The sequence below is a fragment of the Heterodontus francisci genome, chromosome 15, assembly GCF_036365525.1.
Source record: "Heterodontus francisci isolate sHetFra1 chromosome 15, sHetFra1.hap1, whole genome shotgun sequence".
Taxonomy (NCBI): domain Eukaryota; kingdom Metazoa; phylum Chordata; class Chondrichthyes; order Heterodontiformes; family Heterodontidae; genus Heterodontus; species Heterodontus francisci.
This window is the reverse complement of record NC_090385.1, coordinates 93,655,712-93,678,711: the sequence shown is the minus strand read 5'-3', so window position 1 is coordinate 93,678,711 and position 23,000 is coordinate 93,655,712. Positions and strand designations below refer to the sequence as shown.

The following is a 23,000-nucleotide window of genomic DNA, read 5'->3' as shown; positions in this document are numbered from 1 at the left end:
CCCTAGAAATAGTGGATGCATTGGTGGTCAACTTCCAAAGATTCTACAGACTCTGGAACAGTTCCTACAGATTGGAGGGTAGCTAATGTAACCCCACTATTTAAAAAGGGAGGTGGAGAGAAGGCAGGGAATTATAGACCAGTCAGCCTGACGTCAGTAGTGGGGAAAATTCTAGAGTCCATTATCAAAGATTTTATAGCAGAGCACTTGGTGAACAGTGGTAGAATCGGGCAGAGTCAGCATAGATTTACGAAAGGGAAATCATGCTTGACAAATCTATGAGAATTCTTCGAAGATGTAACTAGTAGAGTTGATATGGGGGAGCCAGTGGATGTGGTTTATTTAGACTTTCAGAAGGCTTTCGACAAAGTCCCACATTAGAGATTAGCATGTAAAATTAAAGCACATGGGATTGGGGGTAGTGTATTGCGATGGATAGAAAATTGGTTGGCAGACAGGAAACAAAGAGTAGGGATAAAAGGGTCTTTTTCCGAATGGCAGACAGTGACTAGTGGGGTACCGCAGGGATCGGTGCTAGGACCCCAGCTATTCACAATATATAGAAATGATTTAGATGAGGGAACTAAATGTAATATCTCCAAATTTGCAGAAGACACAAAACTGGGTGGGAGGGCGAGTTGTGAGGAGGATGCAGAGAGGCTTCAGGGTGATTTGGACAAGTTGAGTGAGTGGGCAAATGCAGTATAATGTGGATAAATGTGAGGTTATCCACTTTGGTAGCAAAAACAGGAAGGCAGATTATCTGAATGGCCATAAACTGAGAGAGGGGAATATGCAGCGAGACCTAGGTGTTCTCGTAAGCAGGCAGTAAAAAAGGCAAATGGTATGTTGATCTTCATAACGAGAGGATTCGAATACAGAAACAGGGATGTCTTGCTGCAATTACACAGGGCCTTGGTGAGCCCACACCTGGAATATTGTGTGCCGTTTTGGTCTCCTTATCTGAGGAAGGATGTTCTTGCTAGAGGGAGTGCAGCAAAGGTTTACCAGACTGATTCCTGGGATGGCGGGACTGACATATGAGGAGAGATTGAGTCGGTTCGGATTATATTTGCTGGAATTCAGAAGAGTGAGGGGGATCTCATAGAAACCTATAAAATTCTAACAGGACTTGACAGGGTAGATGCAGGAAGGATGTTCCCAATGGTGGGGGAGTCCAGAACCAGGGGTCATAGTCCAAGGATACAGGGTAAACCTTTCAGGACTGAGATGAGGAGAAATTTCTTCACCCAGAGAGTGATGAGCCTGTGGAATTGGGTGTGGGGCGAAAGCCAGAACAGGCTACTAAGTTTGATGATCAGCCATGATCATAATGAATGGTGGAGCAGGCTCGAAGGGCCAAATGGCCTATTCCTGCTCCTATTTTCTATGTTTCTAATTCCTTTAAAATGACATTCAAAACCTGAATAGCACTGGCTGGGTGTAAGATGACAATTATAAATTATATGATGCTTGTGGAATCACATTTACTGGAAAAGGATGAAATTGCAATTTGTACTCAATAAATGCATTTATCCAGCAGAACGTGTTTATTCCACCATATACTAAAACCCTGCATCTACTTGGTGATGTGTAAATAAAAATTCTTAAGACAATATTATTCTGTCAAAAGGTGACATTTCATGGTCCAAAGACAAGCTATTTTGAAATGTGGTACACAGTAACACTGATACATTGTTGGTTCAAATACAGGTTCAAGCAAATCATAGTTCCTCAATGTTAGTACATTTTGAAAGGAAACTCAATGACTGCTTATAATGACAAAAATAGGTTTTTCAAAGTTGCTCTACATCAAACAACGGCACATTAGGATGCACTTACAACCAAAAATGGTGTGAAACAGCTTCACTTCACAAAACACTATTGTATTGCAGGTAAATACTTCGAATTCACACACCACTTCACTTCCAAGCCAGTTCAGGCCCTAATTCCAGACTTACATCACAATCCAGCATTGATGGAAAGAGAAATTACTCAGCCTCTTAGCAATTTAAGACCAACTCTAGTTAAAAAAAATCTCCTTTCAGGACAAAATACATTTAAAATGCCTAAATACCACAGTTTACTCAATCCATTCAGCTAAGAAGTTAAAGAACATATTGCGAAATTTTATAGCACTGGCTGCTGCATCTATTCATGCATTTCTGAAACATTTAAACATTACAGCTGATTTTTACACAGCAAGTTGCTGCTTGGGAAAGCACTGCCTGAAAGGGTGCTGGAAAGCATTCAATAATAACTTTTAAAAGAGAATTGGATAAATATTTGAATGGAAAAAGTCTTGCAGAGCTATGAGAAAATGGCAGAGGAGTGGGCTTAACTGGATATCTCTTTCAAAGAGCAGGTGCAGGCATGAAGGGTTCAACGGCCTGCTTCTAATCTGTATCATTCTATGATTCAAACACAATCAACTAGATTGTAACTCCACGCAGGGCAGATTTAGAAATATAAGGTTTTCTTCCACTGTAGGCAGTGACGTCCATCAGCGTTAAGTTCTTGTGTGCCTTTTGATGTACATATTTTACTTTATTTTTAAAAGGAATAATTCACGATAAATATTTTCATGAAATCAGAGTTTTCCAATTAAAAATCCTAGAATAAAGTCAACATCCTAAAATAATTAATTTCACATACTTTTTCTTTTATCTTGTAATTTAATGGCAGGTTTAACACATTAGGAGCCAGTCATCTATGACACTGGCCTTTGTATCACAGGGACAAGATTTAGATCTCAACAGATTCCTGTCCACACAGAACTGCTAGATTTGATCACCTTGACAAAGCAACTAACATACTGTTTGTATTGTTACGGTCTTTGCTCAGCAGGCACGTTCATACAATACAATCAAAACAACAATTTCAAAATTACCGGTGACAAAACTAAGGAAGTCTTAAAAGTGCTTCAGAGAATGAATTACCTTTTTGAATGCAGGATTTATATTGCAAATGTGGCAGCTATTCTGCAGCACTAACAAACGATTAACAAAGATATAAAATTGCCTCCTGTTTGAACAGCGTAATAGGATCTTTAACATTGTGAACAGGAAGGCAGAACAATAGTGCATCACCCCAAGGATAGCACATCCAACAATGCAGCACTATCTCAATACTGCACTGGACTGTTAGCTTTGGTTATGAACTCAGCTCCTGATCTGAAGCACAAACACAATTTCCTGTTGCAAGGCAAGAATCCTACTAAATAAGCCAATCTGAAAGTTCTTCTATGGAACTGTACTATTAATCCCAGATTAGGTTCTGTGTGTAGAATCATCTGCATTACCAAGTCTGTGACTAAACTACAATTTGCTGTAGACATGTCATCACAGTTTTCCCCTAGTTCAGTTACAGACACTGTACTTGGAACACAAGCTCAATTAGACAGCAATGTAAAACTGCACATTAACTGAATCATGATTACAGATTTACTATTTTCCCACCCAGGGAAGTAGGGGAGGGTGCTGGAACTGTAATCTTCCCACCCAACCAGAAGGATTGCTGTATTTTGCAGATCAACAGTACCTACCTTAGTGGAGATAATGATCTTTGTTGGTGACCTAGGAAGAAAAAAAGAGACATGTTATTATGGTAGGGTAATTATCATGAGGCATTTTAATCCCACAAGCTAATAGTAACTGCAACAAGCACCATTACATTGCTTTGAACCTGCAAAACAAAGAATACTTTTGGTAAAGTATTTTTGCCCTTACACAGGCAAGTGCATGCGAAGAGCTGCAACCAGATCAGTTGTTGCCGCCAGAATCACGCCCACTGAAATTGGAGCTGCCATCTGTGAATTTGATGAGAATGGCTGGCAAATAGCCGTGTTAATTTCACAAACTGCAAAGTAGCTGAATTATTGAAAGCTTACAAATGAGAACTTATAAAATGATCTCAGGAATACCTGAGCATGGATTCACATCAATGCATTGATTCAAATTTTGCTTCAGTTCAGTTGCAATTAGCAAAAGGTACACAAGTCACATGCTGTGTAATTGACAGGATCTTCAGTGATTACTTACAGCAGATCAAATGATCGTTTTATCAGCCTTGCTCACCAAGATGATGATCTACTTCAGAAACAGAGACCTAAACATCTGTTATAGGGAAAATGTTGGAAGCTAAAATTGAAGACTTTACAGCAGGGCACTTAGAAAAATTCAAGGTAATCAGGCACAGTCAAAATGGTTTTGTGAAAGGGAAATCATGTTTAACCAATTTAGTGGAGTTTTGAAGAAGTAACATGTGCTGTGGATAAAGGGGAACCAGTGGATGTACTGTACTTAAATTTCCAGAAGGCATTTGATAAGGTGCCACATCAAAGATTATTGCAGAAAATAAAAGCTCATGGTGTAGGGTGTAACATTTTGGCATGGATAGAAGATTGGCTAGCTAACAGGAAACAGAGAGTAGGCATAAATGGGTCATTTTCTGGTTGGCAAGATGTAATGAGTGGTGTGCCAAAGGGATCAGTGCTGGGGCCCCAACTTTTTACAATTTATACAGCCGACTTGGATGAAGGGACCGAAGGTATGGTTGTTAAATTAACTGATGACACAAAGATAGATAGGAAAGTAAGTTGTGAAGAGGACATAAGGCGGCTGCAAAGGGATATAGACAGGTTAAGTGAGTGGGCAAAGATCTGGCAAATTGAGTATATTGTGGGAAAATGTGAAATTGTCCATTTTGGCAGGAAGAATTAAAAAAATTATCTAAATGGCGAGAGATTGCAGAGCTCAGAGATGCAGAGGGATCTGGGTGTCCTAGTACATGAATCGCAAAAGGCTAATATGCAGGTACAGCAAGTAATTAGGAAAGTTAATAATGTTATCGTTTATTGCAAGGGGAATTAAATACAAAAGTAGGTAGGTTATGCTTCAGCTATACAGCATTGGTGAGACCACATCTGGAGTACTGTGTGCAGTATTGGTCTCCTTATTTAAGGAAGGATGTAAATGCATTGGAAGCAGTTCAGAGACGGTTTACTAGACTAAAACCTGGAATGGGCAGGTTGTCTTATGAGGAAAGATTGGACAGACTAGGCTTGTATCTGCTGGAGTTTAGAAGTGCAAGAGGTGACTTGATTGAAACATTTTAGATTCTGAGTGGGCTTGACAGGGTGCATGTGGAAAGGATGTTTCCTCTTGTGGGTGAATCTAGCACCAGGGGTCACTGTACAAAAATAAGGGGTCTCCTATTTAAGATCGATGAGGAGAAATGTCTCTGAGGGTCATGAGTCTTTGGAACTCTCTTCCTCAAAAGGTGGAAGCAGACTCTTTGAATACTTTTAAGGCAGAGATAAATAGATTCTTGATGAGCAAGGGGGTGAAAGGTTATCGGGGGAAGTGTGAATGTGGAGTTGAGGTTACAATCAGATCTTATTGAATGGCACAGCAGGCTCGAGGGGCTGAGTGGCCTATTCCTGCTCCTAATTCATATGTTCGTATGTCCATTCAGTTCATGTATGCATACAAACTACAGTTCCTTCCATCACAGCATTCAACTGATTTTTTTTGGTTGCGTTTGCTGACAACGCATGTACAAATGCAGCCTCATCCACTGCAACATCAGTCTGAGACATCCCTGGAGCTGCCAGTAATAAAGATGGTGATGCTCAATTTGTCACAAAGTAAACAAAGCCTTAAACCTAAATCCCCACAATTGGCTGCGATTGCTGCCTCCATCCCACCCCAACAGTACCTCTGCTAGTACAGAACCAAATAACCTAATTGTAAGGCATCTCTCAATTCGTTCTTCATATGATGCTTATTATTCAAACTTGGTTTTGGAAATAGATTCATTCTCTTGCACAATTATAGGAGTGCAAATGGATTCTGGCCTATAATTCAGACAGAAGCCATCACACTTCTCTTCGCCGCTCCCTCCTGCTCGCCACTTTTCCCCCCCCTCAGCCACTCGCGCCCACCCAAGCTAGCTCCCCACCTCGGCTGCTCGTTTCCCGCTATCCCCTCCCCCTTGACGGCCGCTCACTCCAGGCCTCGCTGCTTCCCTTTTTTTGGGCCACTGGCTCCCGCGTCACCCCTCGGCCGCACGATCCCCGCCTTGCTGCTTCGGCAGCTCGTTCCCACCCCCCCCCCCCCCCCGCCACTACTTCGGGTGGCGTGGCAGGGAGCAATCGGCCGAAGGGGGAAGTGATGAGGGCAGGTATGAGTGACTGATGGAAGGTGACGGGGAGCGAGTGGCTGAGGGGGAAAGCAGTGAAGCGAGTAGCCGGGAGGAGGGGGTGGAGCGGAGAGGGCAGTTGCAAGTGGCTGATGGAAGGCGTGGGGAGCGAGCGGCCGAAGCAGGAACCAGTGAGGTTGAGAGCGAATGGTTGAGGGAAGGCAGCAGCGAGCGGCCCTGTTCCAGCATGACGTAGGCTGCGCATGCGCAGCACCATACTGACAGGAAGAAACCGTTTTGCGCATGTGCGTAGCTGGGAATGCACTGATGACATCAGGGCTTGGCTGCGTTGTCAGAAGTCACTTTTTTTTTTAAATGATTGCAATTTTGCCACTACTAGCCTTCCCAGAAAGTCATTCTTGATATTGAATCATTGTGCTTGACACCTCCTGACAGGAGACCTGAACTTGCACTTTACCAGCTTGTACTGAAGTCCCCTTTTTTTTGTAATTGCAGTTTCACTTGAAATAACGATTTTGATTAACCTCACTTGTTCCACATAGTATCTACGTCTCAAGGTCCCCACCATTTACCCCAACCTGAGGCTGAAGAATGTGTTTTTCTTTATTCTTAACACAGTCCACTCATTCTAGAAATTAGCCTTGGCACTCTCCTCAATGCCAATTCTAGACAAGGAAGTTTGGGCTTTGATCAGAATTAAATGCACTATTCAGTGTGCAGCCAGATCAGAGTGAGCATTATGCAACTTTTCAGTGACTTCAGACCTGTCTTCCACTAACAGATGCCAACAGGGCTTTCTTTGTTGATCGCTTGCATTGTAATAGCTGTACCTCATCAGTTTTGAATCTACTATCCACATATCCTTCACCCAACAAGCTCCACATCACTGAACACATCTCCAGTTTCTCCTAATGAGCAATGACTTGCACTCATTTGTTCCGAATTGCATCTGCTCTGGATTTTATCTGTCTTTTTGCAGCCGCTTGGCTGCATTATGTGATGTAGCTTCTCCCTCCACCTTCCCCAAGTTTAGTATAATCATTGAACCTGATCAATTTACATTGCATTTTTGAATCCAGGTCATTTATGCAGATTATAAATGGCAAGGACAGCAAAGACCAGTCACTGGGCACACCTACCCAACCAGACATTATTTCATTTTTTCTGCTCGGTCAGCCAATTTCTTGTTTATGTACATGTTTTAACTAGGATCCTCACTGTCTTACAAAGCTTACAAAGATGCTTTATTTAGAACTTCCGAAGAAGAAAAACTCAACTGCAGAACAATATTTGTTGACTGAAAAACAGAAAATGCTGAAAATATACTATAGGTACATCAGCATCCGAGCAAAGACAGAAGACCATTCTTGGTAGACACTCAAGATTTAGGTCGTGTGTTATCTTTTCAGATGCTGGTGAACCTGCTGTATATTTCCAGAACTGTGTTTTTATTCTAGATTTCCAGCATTTTCAGTTTTGTGGTGACTCAGTTACAGGCATGTCAATTGGGGGTGAAAGGTTATTGGGGGTAGGCGGGAATGTGGAGTTGAGGTTACAATCAGATCAGCCATGATCATGTCGAATGGAAGAGCAGGCTCAAGGGGCCGAGTGGCCTATTCTTGCTCCTATTTCTTATGTTTTTACATGGGACTCATGTCCTGTCTGGGGCCTATGTTATCAGAATACAAACCATAATCTAAAAACTCTGCCACCGTAGATCAGACATGTGATCAAATGACCAAAATCAAGCTACCTAAAGATGTCTTAAATCAACTGAAATAACATGTGTTCATATAGTTATCAGTGAAAGCAATACCCTAAAAGGCAATGAGGGGCTACTGCATTCCCATCAAGATTCCGAAGGGCCTCACTAACAACCACAGGTGCCACTCAACCAGCAAGACGGGTCACAAAAGCAAAAACAAAATCTGTGAGACCCATCAAAAGACAAATCAAAATGCAAAGATTAAATAACCAAGATTGACTTTGGGTCAATTCATTTGGCATCAAGTGCACCCACACCATGTGTTAGACTTGCAAGCCATCTTAGAGTACGTGATCACCCCCAATTTGTTACTCTTGATCAGCTGGGCATCTGATACACATGATGGATTTCTTTGCCTATGCGTGTCCAAACCAAGCTAGTAAAATTTACTTGTACCTTGCATTTGCCTGCTCCGTAATTAACACACACTCCCCATCAAGACAGACAACTTAGCCAAGTTCAAAGATTTTAGATGCAGATGGGCAAGAGCCAAGGCTTAGACTCCCGTATATGTGCAGGGTTAGTGATGGGAGTTTATGCGGCATAAAACACACAACCCACCAAAATCGAGAAATTATACAGTTCCTACAGCTTGACCAATATTTGGGCATTGACTCCAAGTGTGAAAAATTATAGCTGACGAATAGCTCCGCCTCACCAGGTTCCATTAGTAAGAATAACAAATCATTGCCCTGCAGACTTTTTCAGCTCCGATATTGAGTAACAATCTGGCACAGGGGTTCAATTTGGTTCCAACCTGTCACCATGTGCACCATCTTGGAACCACCTAAACACCAAAGACAAACACTTTGCTTACCTTTTTGTTCCCACCCTCAAAAGAATATCAAAATGGATTTTCCAACCCTTGCTGTTGCAACAAAAATATAGCAGTCCACATGGGCCTTTTAAAGAAAACATTTTTTCAACATTATTCAAAATCACAAAGCAACATGACCAAGATTTTAAAATCCAGACAGGGTTTCTTCTGTTTTGGGATTTAAACAAGGCCTTCCCTGATAAAAGCACAATTATCTGACTGCTCAGCTACATTAAAAACCTGAACTGAATAAAATTTCACAAGAGAACTTTTGTGCACATCCCATAGACATTTCACTATGGTTGTCTAATGATGTCAAAATTATAAGCATTCTCTTTGGCCTCCTTATCTCGAGAGACAATGGATAAGCGCCTGGGGGTGGTCAGTGGTTTGTGAAGCAATGCCTGGAGTGGCTATAAAGGCCAATTCTAGAGTGACAGGCTCTTCCACAGGTGCTGCAGAGAAATTTGTTTGTCGGGGCTGTTACACAGTTGGCTCTCCTCTTGCGCCTCTGTCTTTTTTCCTGCCAACTACTAAGTCTCTTCGACTCGCCACACTTTAGCCCCGCCTTTATGGCTGCCCGCCAGCTCTGGCGGACGCTGGAAACTGACTCCCACGACTTGTGATCAATGTCACAGGATTTCATGTCGCGTTTGCAGACGTCTTTAAAGCGAAGACATGGATGGCCGGTGGGTCTGATACCAATGGCGAGTTCGCTGTACAATGTGTCTTTGGGGATCCTGCCATCTTCCATGCGGCTCACATGTACAGTAACATATAAATATTAGGAGCAAGCAACATACCAATAATGATCAGCTATTTTAGATTGTATAAAAATAGAAACTGAAATATCAGATCCTCATCAGAAACAATAATGGTTTTTCTTAAAAGTAAAATACTGCAGCTGCTGGAAATACTCAGCAGATCTGTCAGCATCTGTGGAGAGAGAAGCAGAGTTAACTTTTCAGGTCAGCGACCCTTCATCAGAACAGTTTTTCTTTTCTGGTGCTGAGGGACCTGCTTTTGTTATGATGCCTTTCAAAAATGTGGTAAATTTGAAATAGAACAGGGCATTTTTCTGTGAAAAAGCACCCAATTGACTTCAGTAACTTGCGGTTTGCTAAACTTGTAGTTGTACCTTACCAGCACAGGAACAGGTAGAAGCAACGTTGGGATAAACAATTCCTTTAGATTTTGATACAGTGCTGACAAGAAATGTAGGCAGTTAAATCAACAGGTTGGGTGCCCATCCCAGGTACTTGACGCACATATCCTCCCTTTGCACCATCTATTTCATTTTTAAGCTCACAAACTGAAAAAGGGAGCCACTACCCTCAAATTTTAAATGTCCTTTATTCTTCACCTTTGATCGAATGTTTACTAGTCATCATTACAATCCTAATCCTTGTGTTTTCCAAATGAATTTTTTTCCAGCAACTTTGAAAATCAAGGTTTTACTTTCAAAGACAGTAACAATATGCTACACGTCCACTGAAATAGCACAGCCATTTAAACACAATACAGATGTCTTAACCAATAAAAGCAACTCCGCCTGTGCTGGCAGATTGCTTGTCCAACATTCAATCTTGGAAAAGCTGCAACTTCCTCCAGCTAAATAGTGGAAAAAACATTATCTTCAGCCCCTGCCTAAATTCCATGCCCCTCCTGAGCCACTCACAGCTTGAACCAGACTGTTCCCTCTGTGGGCTCACCCCTCCCTAACACTACAACCTACTCCACCTCAATATCTTTCATAGCCCCAATGTCTGGTCGCCATGCCTTCAGCCACCCAGTTCCCACTCTGTGGAACTGCCTTTCTAAATCCTCTTGCCCTACCTAATCTTTACCTCAAAACCACCTCTTAGATCAAGCTTCTAGGTACCCCTGTTAATCTCTCCATCTTCATCTCAGCCACCTTTCCCCGCTCTCTCCTCCCCCATTCTGTAAAACACCTTTGGATGTTCATCTGTTAGAAGGTTCTATAGAAAAATGCAAGCAATTGTTGTTACAGTTGACCATATAAGCAACAAACTTGTCTTCATACAGTACCTTTCACGACCTCAGGACAACCCAAGCTAAGGAAATAGGGCAGTTAATCTACACGCAAAGTTCCACAATGAGATAAATGACCAATCTGAGGGATAAATACCTCAACAACATTTTCCTGCACTATCCCCATATTCCTCAATATCTTTAATATCTAGAAATCTATCAATCTCTGTCTTGAACATCCTCAATGACTGAGCTTCCACAGCCCTCTGAGGTAGAAAATTCCACAGATTCACCACCCTCTGAATGAAGAAATTCCTCCTCATTTCAGCCCTAAATGGCCTACCTCTTCTTCTGAGACTGCCCCCTGATTCTAGACCCCCAGCCAAAGGAAACATCCTTCCTGCATCTATCCTGTCGAGCCCTATAAGAATTTTGTATGCTTCAATGAGATCACTTCTCATTCTTCTAAACTCCAGAGAATATAGGCCCAGTCTTAATGTAAAATCACTTAAATGGAAACAGACTTGTCCGACAGCATAGTTAAAATAGGGCTCTTTCCTCACATCACCATCTTGGAACAAAAGCTCCCTGATTAAGGTCAAATTATCATGGCTACTAAAATATGGCTTATTAAAAAAGTGGAGAGAAATTTCATTTTTCTCTCTCCATGCAGTCCTCTTCCCAAGCTGTCGTTGGGAGTTTGGTGTCATCTTCGGAACAAATGGCTACCCTACAATCCAAATCCAGATGATGCATCACCTAGCAATTCAAGTAAGGGAAGAAAGAGCCAACTCCAATCCTGTCATCATGACACCCATGCAGATACTACCCAGAAGGGGAATGCATGGGACACAATAGTCTGTCCCCTGATAAACCCCATGCCAAGTAAATTCTGGAGCTTGCTCCCAACCCCTGATTGAAATCAATGAGCAAACTTCTTGGTCTTTGTGATTCAAAACCCCCACAGAGAGCATATGCCCAAAACCATCATATTTAATGCTGAATCACAATAACATGGAACCCATGTGCTTATGCTGTAATGCAGTCTGAGGCATAATTCAGATCAGCAACTCTACTTGACAGAAAAATATACATAGGGACCGTTCCTTGTCCAGATTTTTATCAAGTGCCTCTCCTAAGTCCACGCTTATTATCAGCTGAGAAATGTTCAAATACTGCTGTGAAGGGACACAAACGAAATATCATGCCAACATTCATTGTTTCAATATACACATGAAACCCCTTCAAAGTGCCAGAAAACAAGCCAGATTGTGGACCCATACCACACTAGAAGTCACTACGTTCAGGAACACAAATACAAAATTACATGCGTTACAAGTGCTTTGTTTAAAAAAAAAACAAGAGGGGTGTGCGTTTAAGACTGAGAAAAGGATTTCTCTAGGAACAGTGAATGCTGAACTGGGTGGGGCACTTGCAAGGCAATCTCTTTTTCCAAGCCACTCAGCAGAGAGAAATGACTGTCACATGACTGGCTGCGAGGGAGTTTTGAGTTTCTCTTTTGCAAGAAAGACCAGTTGGCTGGAACCTGTTGTGGAGAGACCAGAAGAAGAGAACGATCTCTGAAAGAAATCAAAAGACCAGTTTGCTGCTCGAAGGGGCAGGAAGACAGCCCAGAAAATCTTTCTCTTGAAAAATAATTCCTGTATCAAGGGAAATTCTAATTTCTTCATGAGGTTACAAGAACTTTGAAGGAGTTGCAAATTGATGGCATGGAAGCTAAAACTCTTGTTGCTGTTTATGCCTGGAGAGAGAGAAAAGACCCAGGAAGAGGAGTTGCAACACTCTGTGGAGAATCAATGTTTTGGAGAAAGGCTCCTTTGCTGATAGGATGGTAGTCTCCAGTCTCTGAAAAAATCTCTACCTCAACTGTGAGTCCTGTTGCATGGTTATATTTTTGGAAACTCCTGAAGTCTCAGAAAGTTTCTACTGTTGGACTGCAACTTAGAAATCCAAGTAGACCTGTTGCTACATCTTTTGCTGGGAGATCTGTAAGACACCTGCTGCAGATGAATTGCCTTGAATGCCTACCCACCACAGACTGTTCATTAATTTCACCTGAAAACTTCAAGTGGCATCTCACTATTCAACTCTGGGACATCTCACCAATCCACAAATATTGTACCAGAAGTTGCAACCCAGTTATTTTCATTATTCCTACGAAACAGATCCAACTGAAACCAAAATTTTAAAACCGGTTAACCATTGGTTTTCAAATGTATACGTGTGCATCAGGGTTAGGGAGAATAAGTAGTTATAAAATCTGTTCATACATATTGATTTATCTAGTTATCGTTTCAAATTGGTTTATTAATAGTTAATTCGTTGTTGTTTGAAGAAACCTGGTTTTGTGTGCTTTATTCTGGGGAATAAATACAGTGTTTAATTTGGCTAATTTCTAGTAGGTGCGACACTTTATTTGATATACTATGAACTGTGGAGCAGTGGGACAGAATTAATAGTGCATTACTCCCGCCTTGGTCGCAATATATTAATTGGGGGCTCGTCTGGGATCGTTTCCAATGCTAATTACGTGAATCATAATGGGAGTAATAATTTGAAAGAGGAAAAAAAAAAGGAAGCAGGTTTCTTGTAGAGGGTAAAGGCTATATGATCAGAATGGCATTAGCAGTTGCAGCAGAGTTTTTGGGAAAGGAGAACGTGTCCCTCAGTGACTTGAAAACGTTAACCAAGGTTAAATTGATGGAAATAGCAACATAATTGGGGTTAGAGTTGAAATCAGGTGCTAAAAAAGCAGAGATATTTGATGTAATAGTCCAACATTTAAAATTGGAGGAAGATAGTAAGTTAGAGGGTGATGCAGTGGAAGTGGCTAAGATTCAGATAGAAGTGGAAAAACGTAGGCTTCAATAGGAGAAAGAAATAGCAATAAGAAAATTTGATCATCAGACAGAAAGTGAAAGGGAGGAGGAAATTTAGATTAAAAGAGATGGAACTCAGACAAAGAGGTAGTCTTGACTCCAGGGAAAATTCTGGTCAAGAAGAATCTGAATCCAGCCCCGAATCCAGCAAAAAGCTGTTTAAATTTATGCAAGCTCTTTCGAAGTTTGAGGAAAGGGATGTAGAGGTTGGAAATAATAGCTAAACAAATAAAGTGGTCAAAGGAAAGCTGGAGACAGTGTTTATGCAAAGCAGGTTGACGGGCAGAGCTCATTAAATTTACAAAGTAATTCCTGACAACGCAGCCGGCCGTGGACGTCATCAGACTGCGCCAAACTGCATACATGCGCAAATGGGCTCCTGCGCATGCGCGGCATTCCACATTGCCAGAACCGGTTGGCACATGCGCAGATGACATCACGTAATGCGGGGAAGTAGGGAGAGTGCAGTGGAGGGGGGGGGGGGGGGGGGGAGCAAGCGCTCCCCCCCACCCCCCCCCCCCGGCCCATTCTCTCCGGCCGCTCGCTTTCCCCCACCCCGCCCACCCTCGCCAGCCATTAGTTTCCTGCTTTCCCTCCCCCCATCTCTCCGGCTGCTCTCTCCCTGCTTCCCCTGCCTGCTCTCTCCAGCCATTGTGTGCTGCCATGGGTTTACATTGCCTGTGATTTGAGCAGTGCCATCTTTAGTCCTGGCAGCTGCCTGAACGTTGTAGATTTTGACATTTTACTGGAACAGGCTACATTTGCACATGTGCCAGTACTGTCATCACATGCAGCCTTAAATTTATGCCAGGCTTCCTAAAGAGGCTCCTGCAGATTACGAGATAGCAAAAAAGGCTATTCTCGCTACATATGACTTAGTCCTGAAGCTTACTGTCAGAAGTTTAAGAACCTACAGAGAGTGGCTGAGCAGACGTATGTAGAATATGAGAGGGTAAAGCAAATTAATTTTGATCGTTGGAAAAGGGCAGTAAAGATGGAAACTGCATATGAGAACCTTCGAGAAGAGAACTGACTGCCTTGGAAGAGCTTAAACATTCAATCCCTCCCCAGTAGTGAGAACTCATGTACAGAACCTGAAAGTTTAAAAAGTCAGGCAAGCAGCAGAAATTGAGCCTGTAAATAAGCCAAAAACCTTTTTTTCCGTCACCCCCACAAACCCAAGGTCAGAAGGTTGGAGAGCGAAAGGAAGGCAAATAGCCGGGGACAAGAAGGAATAGCTGGGAATGCCCCAGGATCACCTCCTCAGGTCAGAAAGGAAGGTGTTGAGGGTAGAAGTGTTATCATTGCCACAAGGTAGGACATCTTCGTTCAGAATGCTGGAAGTTGCGAGATAAACCCATGGGACTTGTTGGGGTACACAAAGCTAATGCAGTGAAAGGGGCTCCGACTAAGAGTACAGCAGATCAGGCTGTATATTTAAGGACAGCTGTAAAACCAGACACAAAAACCAAAGTTACTGTAGAGATTAAGAATAAGATATCTGAAAGTTATAATGAATTCTTGTCAAAGGGAAAAGTAACTCCATATCCCTTAAGTGAGGCAGGAAAACCTATTATACTTAGGGATACAGGAGCAACCTAAACTCTTTTACTGGGGAAAGGTATAGCATTTCCACCAGAGAGCGCACTGAATGCTAAAGTTTTAGTTAACGGAATTGGCACAGAGTATATACCGTACTTTTTATATAAAGTACTTCTAGAGGGTAACCTAATTTCTGGGATAGTAACTGTAGGAGTTATCCATAATTTGCCAGTAGAGGGAATTGACCTATGATTTGGCCAGATCAAAAGTATCAGTTTCTCCCATAGTCACAAATCAAGTGAAGTTAAAGAAATGGAACAATTACAGGAACAAGTTCCAGAAATATTTCCTGCATGTGTAGTAACCCAAACAATGGCTAATAAGGTTCCATTGTCGGAGGTAGAATTGGCACCACAGACAGATAGCCAAGTATCTGAAACTTTATTTGGGTATTTGGATAATCCAGGTGAGATGTTTTACAAATCTCCTATAATTGCAGAACAAGCTGATCCAGAGTTACATAGAATAGCACAGTCGGCTCTGACAGAAGCTGAGGCGAAAGGAGTTCCAGAAGGCCATTATATTGAAGACGGGGTTTTGAGGAGGAAATGAAGACCCCTTCATAGACCTGCAGACAAAGAATGGAAAGTTGTTCAACAGATAGCAGTACCACCTAAGTATCGCTAGGAATTAAAGTGAGCACATGACATTTCTCAAGTAGGACATCTGGGGATTCGGAAGACCAAATCACAAATAAATCAACATTATTACTGGACAGACCTTACAAAGGACGTGAAGAAATTTTGTAAGACATGCCACACATGCCAAATGGTGGGAAAACCGCAATCTACCAGAAAACTGGCACCACTAATTCCCATACCAGTTATTGAGGAAACATTTATTTATTTTTTATTTATTTCGAGATACAGCACTGAAACAGGCCCTTCGGCCCACCGAGTCTGTGCCGACCATCAACCACCCATTTATACTAATCCTACACTAATCCCATATTCCTACCACATCCCCACCTGTCCCTATATTCTCCTACCACCTACCTATACTAGGGGCAATTTATAATGGCCAATTTACCTATCAACCTGCAAGTCTTTGGCATGTGGGAGGAAACCGGAGCACCCGGAGGAAACCCATGCAGACACAGGGAGAACTTGCAAACTCCACACAGGCAGTACCCAGAATTGAACCCGGGTCGCTGGAGCTGTGAGGCTGCGGTGCTAACCACTGCACCACTGTGCCGGTAGACTGCGTAGGACCCTTGCCAAAAACAAAGGTGGGACATCAATATATACTCACTATCATGGATATGGTTACGGTATTTCCAGAAGCCATTCCTTTAGGACAATTACTGCTAAAGTAGTAGTAGAGAAGTTAACCTAATTCTTTACGAGATATTATTGATTACCACTTGAAGTTCAATCGGATCAAGGTTCTAATTTCATGTCCAAAATATTTCAAGTCGTCATGATTAATTTGAGTATCAAATGGTTAAAATCTTGAGCATGTCACCCACAGACACAGGGAACTTTAGAGAGGTATCAAATTCTCAAAACAATGATTCAAGCATACTGTCACAAATATCCCATGATTGGGATAAAGGGCTAGACTTTCTTTTATTTGCCACAAGAGATTCACCAAATGAATAAACAGGTTTTAGTCCTTTCGAATTGGTTTATGGACATGAAATAAGAGGTCCTCTAAAACTCAGACAGTTTGTTAGAGCAAAGGAATGAATCTTCATTACTAGACCATGCATCTGTGTTCCGGTAAAGGCTCACAAAAGCTTGCAATGTGACTCAGGAACACCTCAAGGCATCCCAAGCCAATATGAAAAAATGGGCAGACAAGAATGCAAAGACCCGAAATTTTCAACCAGGGGATGAAGTATTGGTATTGTTACCGTTACTGGGTGAATCATTAAAAGCTCGGCTCACTGGTCCATATAAAGTGGTCAAAAGAGTGGGTAAGGTAGATTACTTGTTTGACACCCCTGATTGCCAGAAAAAGAATCAGCTGTGTCATATCAGTATGTTAAAGCAAAATTATGGCTGGGAGGAAGATAAGCCAGTACAGGTTCTTCAGGTAATGGGGACTATTGAGAAGGAAAAGAATAGTGAGGATGAGGCAGGAGGAGGCCTAGATAATTTTTAGATTGAACCTACTATCCAGTTAGCTAATACCGATGGCTAGGAAAATTGGAGAACATTCTTTTGTACTTAGATGCTGGACTACATGATGACCTAACCAGGCTTTTCACAACATTTAAAAGAGTCTGTAGGGATAAGCCAGGATGTACAACCTTAGCCGCACATGACGTGGATATCGGAGAATCCGTTCTTTTAAAACAGCATCCTTACTGCTTAAGTCCAGACAACAGGCCAAGTAAAAGCAGAAATCCAATACATGCTGGAAAACAACTTAATTGAACCTAGTCAAAGGAGCTGAAGTTCACCAATAGTATTAGTGCCTAAACCTGATGGGTCAACTCGACTTTGCATAGACGACAGAAAAGTCAATGCGGGAACAAAGGCAGACTCCGACCCAATTTCTCATTTAGAAGACTGTATTGACAGAATGGGCAGCGCCATGTATCTTAGAGATAAATTTGTTAAAGGGATACTGTCAAATTCCTTTGACACCTCCAAAGAATCAGCTTCTGTTACACTGAACGGGGTTTTTCAGTATCAAGTTTTACCACACAGGTTAATGGGTACTCAAGAAACTTCTCAGAATAGTGAACCCAGTAGTGGCCAGTGTTCCTAACTATGCAGTTCACTTGGCTGAGGTGATTATCTATAGGGACACGAGGAAGGAAAGCATGAAACAACTGGGAGACTATGTTTGGAAGGTTGCAATTGGCTGAATAGGACAACCTTCGTAAAAAAGTCAAACTGAAATTCCAGAATATTTAGATGGAGTTTGTTATAGCCTTATCATTTGAAAGTTGTACACATTTCGGGAAAAGACAATGTTATCGCCGATGCTTTATCATGGGTTTAACCTTGTTGAGTTACGAGAACAAAGGTACAAGCAAAATTGTGTTAATTACTAGTTGAATGAATGTATGCATGAATGCGAAAGTATGCTAAAATGTTTATTCCAATGTTTGGTTTACAATGTAACGAAACGCATTCAGGAATGGCGTTTAATTTCGCCAAGGGCGAGGTGTTACAAGTGCTTTTTTTTTAAATGAGGTGTCTGCCTTTAAGACTGAGAGGGATTTCTCTGGGAACAGTGAATGCTGAACTGGGTAGGGCACTTGCAAGGCAATCTCTTTTTCTAAACCACTCAGCAGAGAGAAATGACTGTCACATGACTGGTTGCAACAGAGTTTTTAAGTTTCTCTTTTGCAAGAAAGACCAGATGGCTGGAACCTGTTGGAGAGACCAGAACAAGAGAACACACTCAAAGAAATCAAATGACCTGTTTACTGCTAGAAGGGGCAGGAAGACAGCCCAGAAAATCGTTCCCTTGAAAAATAATTCCTGTATCAAGGGAAATCCTAATTTCTTCATAAGGTTACAAGAACTTTGAAGGAGTTGCAAATTGATGGCATGGAAGCTAAAACTCTTGTTGCTGTTTATGTCTGGAGAGAGAGAAAAGACCCAGGAAGAGGAGTTGCAACACTCTGTGGAGAATCAATGTTTTGGAGAAAGGCTCCTTTGCTGATAGGATGGTAGTCTCCAGTCTCTGAAAAAATCTCTACCTCAACTGTGAGTCCTGTTGCATGGTTATATTTTTGGAAACTCCTGAAGTCTCAGAAAGTTTCTACTGTTGGACTGCAACTTAGAAATCCAAGTAGACCTGTTGCTACATCTTTTGCTGGGAGATCTGTGAGACACCTGCTGCAGATGAATTGCCTTGAACGCCTACCCATCACAGACTGTTCATTAATTTCACCTGGAAACTTCCAAGTGGCATCTGACTGTTCAAATCTGGGACAGCTCACCAATCCAGAAATATTCTACCAGAAGTTGCAATCCAGTTATTTTATTATTCCTAAGCAATAGTTCTAATTTAAACCAATCTTTTAAAACCGGTTAATCATTGGTTTTTGAATGTACGCGTGTGCATGAGTGTTAGGAAGAATAAGTTATAAAATGTGTTCATACTGTTACGACCAGGTGAGAAGGGGTTTAGGGGGTTCCCTCTCAGCCTTTGCCTAGTTCAATCGTAACAGGGTTTAATTTGAAAACACTGTTTTTAGCTCCCCCTAAGTGAATCCATGCTCACTGCTCCAATTGTAAGGCAAAGAAATCAAACAGGTTTCCTTAGATTTAAACAAGAAAGGTAGAAGTTTATTCAACTTAAACTCTATTCCGGTTAACGACTACAAATATGCGACAATGCTAGCATGCATCCGCGATAAGCACACACGCAGATAGAGACAGAAAATGTAGGGGGAATAAAGGGGAAATGTTTGAGGCAATATCTGGTAGTTTGTTATGACCAGGTGAAAAGTGTCTTGGAGTCTTTTACTGTCTTCACCCAGTCGTATGGTAACAGGGCTTATGTTTTAAACACAGTATTTTGAGCTCCCTGCTTTATGAATTCTTGTTCACCACTTTCCAATAAGTCAAAGAAATGAGCATAAACAGGCTCTCTTACGTTTAAAGAGGAAAAGTGAAATTTTATTAAAACTAATTCGAACAACATGTACGGATACCCGCCACGCCCCACGCTAGGATGCATACGTGATACGCACATGCAAATAGGGACAGAAAAAATAGAGGTTTGAGGAATATCAGAAGAGTTTCTTGTTTACTGTGCTTCGAGCTCACTGTAGTCCTTTTGTAACAAGTCTTTCGTTTCATTGAGAGATTTTTCTCTCTTGGGGTTCATATGTCTTCAACGGTTTCTGAAGCTGGTGAGACCGAGATGAGAGCAGACAGGAGAGGGGTCTTTTCAGTCCAGGAGCAAACATCCTCGAGTTCAAAATCCCTGTTGTAAGTTCAAATTCAAAAAAAATTCAACAGCCAGTCATGTGACCAAACTGCTCCGACCAAGTTTGTTTGTGTATTCAACCATCTTAGCAGTTCACCTGGAATGCTAGCCATCCACCTTCAACGTCTGGTAATCAAAAGACCATTGTTTTTTAAATTGCAGCAGGGAATAGTTCCTTTGTCCTTTGAAGTACTTGTCTGTTATGCTAATGTCTCTCTCCAGCCAAAGTCTCCAACGGCTTTTTTAAAACAAGTTCCTTCTTCAACAATAGTTTAAAATCAATGTTCATGTGGTGAAATTAATTTTCCTCATTCTTGGCAGGTGGGGGGGTCTTCGGTTGCTGGTAAGTCTTGCAATTCGTTGGGGACCAGTTGACACGTCAACTTGTTCCAATGTAGGATTCTTTTCTCTCTCGAGGTTTGCGTGTCTTCCGTGGGTCCGGTGGCTTGGGAGAAAGACAGGTGGAGAGACGCTTCCTTGCTCCAGCTTCAGTTGCACACTGCCTTCTGATTTCAAACTGTCCTGTGTTCAAAAAACCTGGACTAGCCAGTTCATCATGTGACCAGCGGGTGTAACCAGTCCTGGCTCTATGGATTGAATCATCTTAGCAGGGCCTGGAATGCACTTCCTTACACTTTCAATGTCTGGTGATCAAAATCCATTTGGGTTAATTGGAGCAGGGAATAGCCCTTCATCTCCACAGTGTCTTCGTATGCAAATGTCCTTCCAGCCCAGTGTCTGGTGATCTTCAAACAAGTCATTTCTTCACTCCAGCAATAGTTTAAAATCAATGTTCATATGGCAAAATTAATATATCTCATTCTTGGCAGGTGGGGGGCTGCATGACAATATGTACAGATATCTCATCTGTTAAAATTGGTTTTAATAAATACTTAATTTGTTGTTGTTTGGAGAAACCTGCTATGGTGTGCTTTATTCTGAGGAATAAATACAGTGTTTAATTCGAGTAATTTTCGGTAGGTGGGAAACTTTATTTGATATGCTATGACCTGTGGAGTAGTGGAACTGAATTAACAGTGCATTACTCCCGCCTTGGTCGTAACACATGGCACATACAGCACACATGAACTGAGTTTCATACTAGCATAGGATTATCCTTAATTTCCTGGATTGCTATTAAATGCATAATAAAAGGTAGAGCGGTAGAACAGTTCACTAGCGTTATATGGCAGTATTTTTAGAAAGCACTCAAACACTTGACCCTAATGTTAAATACAGATGCAATTATGAAATGTCAAACATTGAAGGTCAATATATCGTTTTGTGAGCAATACATGCAGTTTCATTTATGACATTTTCTCCCCTCACTTTTTTCCCCTCCCCCAAAGGTGTTGATGCCTGCTGGGATAAGGTCTCAGGGACTTCATATGACCTCTGTCGCGAAGAAGTAAGTATTCAGGAGGCAGCCTAAATAACATTGATCAATAGTTTGATTTGTGAGAAGGCACCACAGCCAGGTTTGACCATGGCTGACCTGGTGCTGTTTGGAACTGTTTTGTAATGTATTTTTTACAAATTTTTATGAATAAACTATATTTTGGAAATTAAAAAAAAGGGGGGTGGGAAATGGGCGACGGTGGTGGGGGGAGGGGCGGTGGGGGGGGGGGAGGGACGACGGTGGTGGGGGGGGAGGAGGAGAAGGGACGACGGTGGGGGGGGGAGGAGGAGAAGGGACGACGGTGGGGGGGGGGAGGAGGAGAAGGGACGACGGTGGGGGGGGGAGGAGGAGAAGGGACGACGGTGGGGGGGGGAGGAGGAGAAGGGACGACGGTGGGGGGGGGAGGAGGAGAAGGGACGACGGTGGGGGGGGAGGAGGAGAAGGGACGACGGTGGGGGGGGGAGGAGGAGAAGGGACGACGGTGGGGGGGGGAGGAGGAGAAGGGACGACGGTGGGGGGGGGAGGAGGAGAAGGGACGACGGTGGGGGGGGGAGGAGGAGAAGGGACGACGGTGGGGGGGGGAGGAGGAGAAGGGACGACGGTGGGGGGGGAGGAGGAGAAGGGACGACGGTGGGGGGGGAGGAGGAGAAGGGACGACGGTGGGGGGGGGAGGAGGAGAAGGGACGACGGTGGGGGGGGGAGGAGGAGAAGGGACGACGGTGGGGGGGGGAGGAGGAGAAGGGACGACGGTGGGGGGGGGAGGAGGAGAAGGGACGACGGTGGGGGGGGGAGGAGGAGAAGGGACGACGGTGGGGGGGGAGGAGGAGAAGGGACGACGGTGGGGGGGGAGGAGGAGAAGGGACGACGGTGGGGGGGGGAGGAGGAGAAGGGACGACGGTGGGGGGGGGAGGAGGAGAAGGGACGACGGTGGGGGGGGGAGGAGGAGAAGGGACGACGGTGGGGGGGGGAGGAGGAGAAGGGACGACGGTGGGGGGGGGAGGAGGAGAAGGGACGACGGTGGGGGGGGGAGGAGGAGAAGGGACGACGGTGGGGGGGGGAGGAGGAGAAGGGACGACGGTGGGGGGGGGAGGAGGAGAAGGGACGACGGTGGGGGGGGGAGGAGGAGAAGGGACGACGGTGGGGGGGGGAGGAGGAGAAGGGACGACGGTGGGGGGGGGAGGAGGAGAAGGGACGACGGTGGGGGGGGGAGGAGGAGAAGGGACGACGGTGGGGGGGGGAGGAGGAGAAGGGACGACGGTGGGGGGGGGAGGAGGAGAAGGGACGACGGTGGGGGGGGGAGAGGAGAAGGGACGACGGTGGGGGGGGGAGGAGGAGAAGGGACGACGGTGGGGGGGGGAGGAGGAGAAGGGACGACGGTGGGGGGGGGAGGAGGAGAAGGGACGACGGTGGGGGGGGGAGGAGGAGAAGGGACGACGGTGGGGGGGGGAGGAGGAGAAGGGACGA

General features: G+C 43.5%; 1 protein-coding gene across 1 annotated transcript in view; it reads right to left on the bottom strand.

The window, feature by feature from the left end:
* Positions 1-23,000, bottom strand: part of wdr44 (WD repeat domain 44) — a 115,587-nt gene that overhangs the window by 80,089 nt on the left and 12,498 nt on the right. Inside the window, exon 2 of the mRNA XM_068047854.1 lies at positions 3,545-3,575. Coding sequence (XP_067903955.1) covers positions 3,545-3,575 — 31 coding nt within the window. The remainder of the gene's footprint in view (positions 1-3,544; positions 3,576-23,000) is intronic.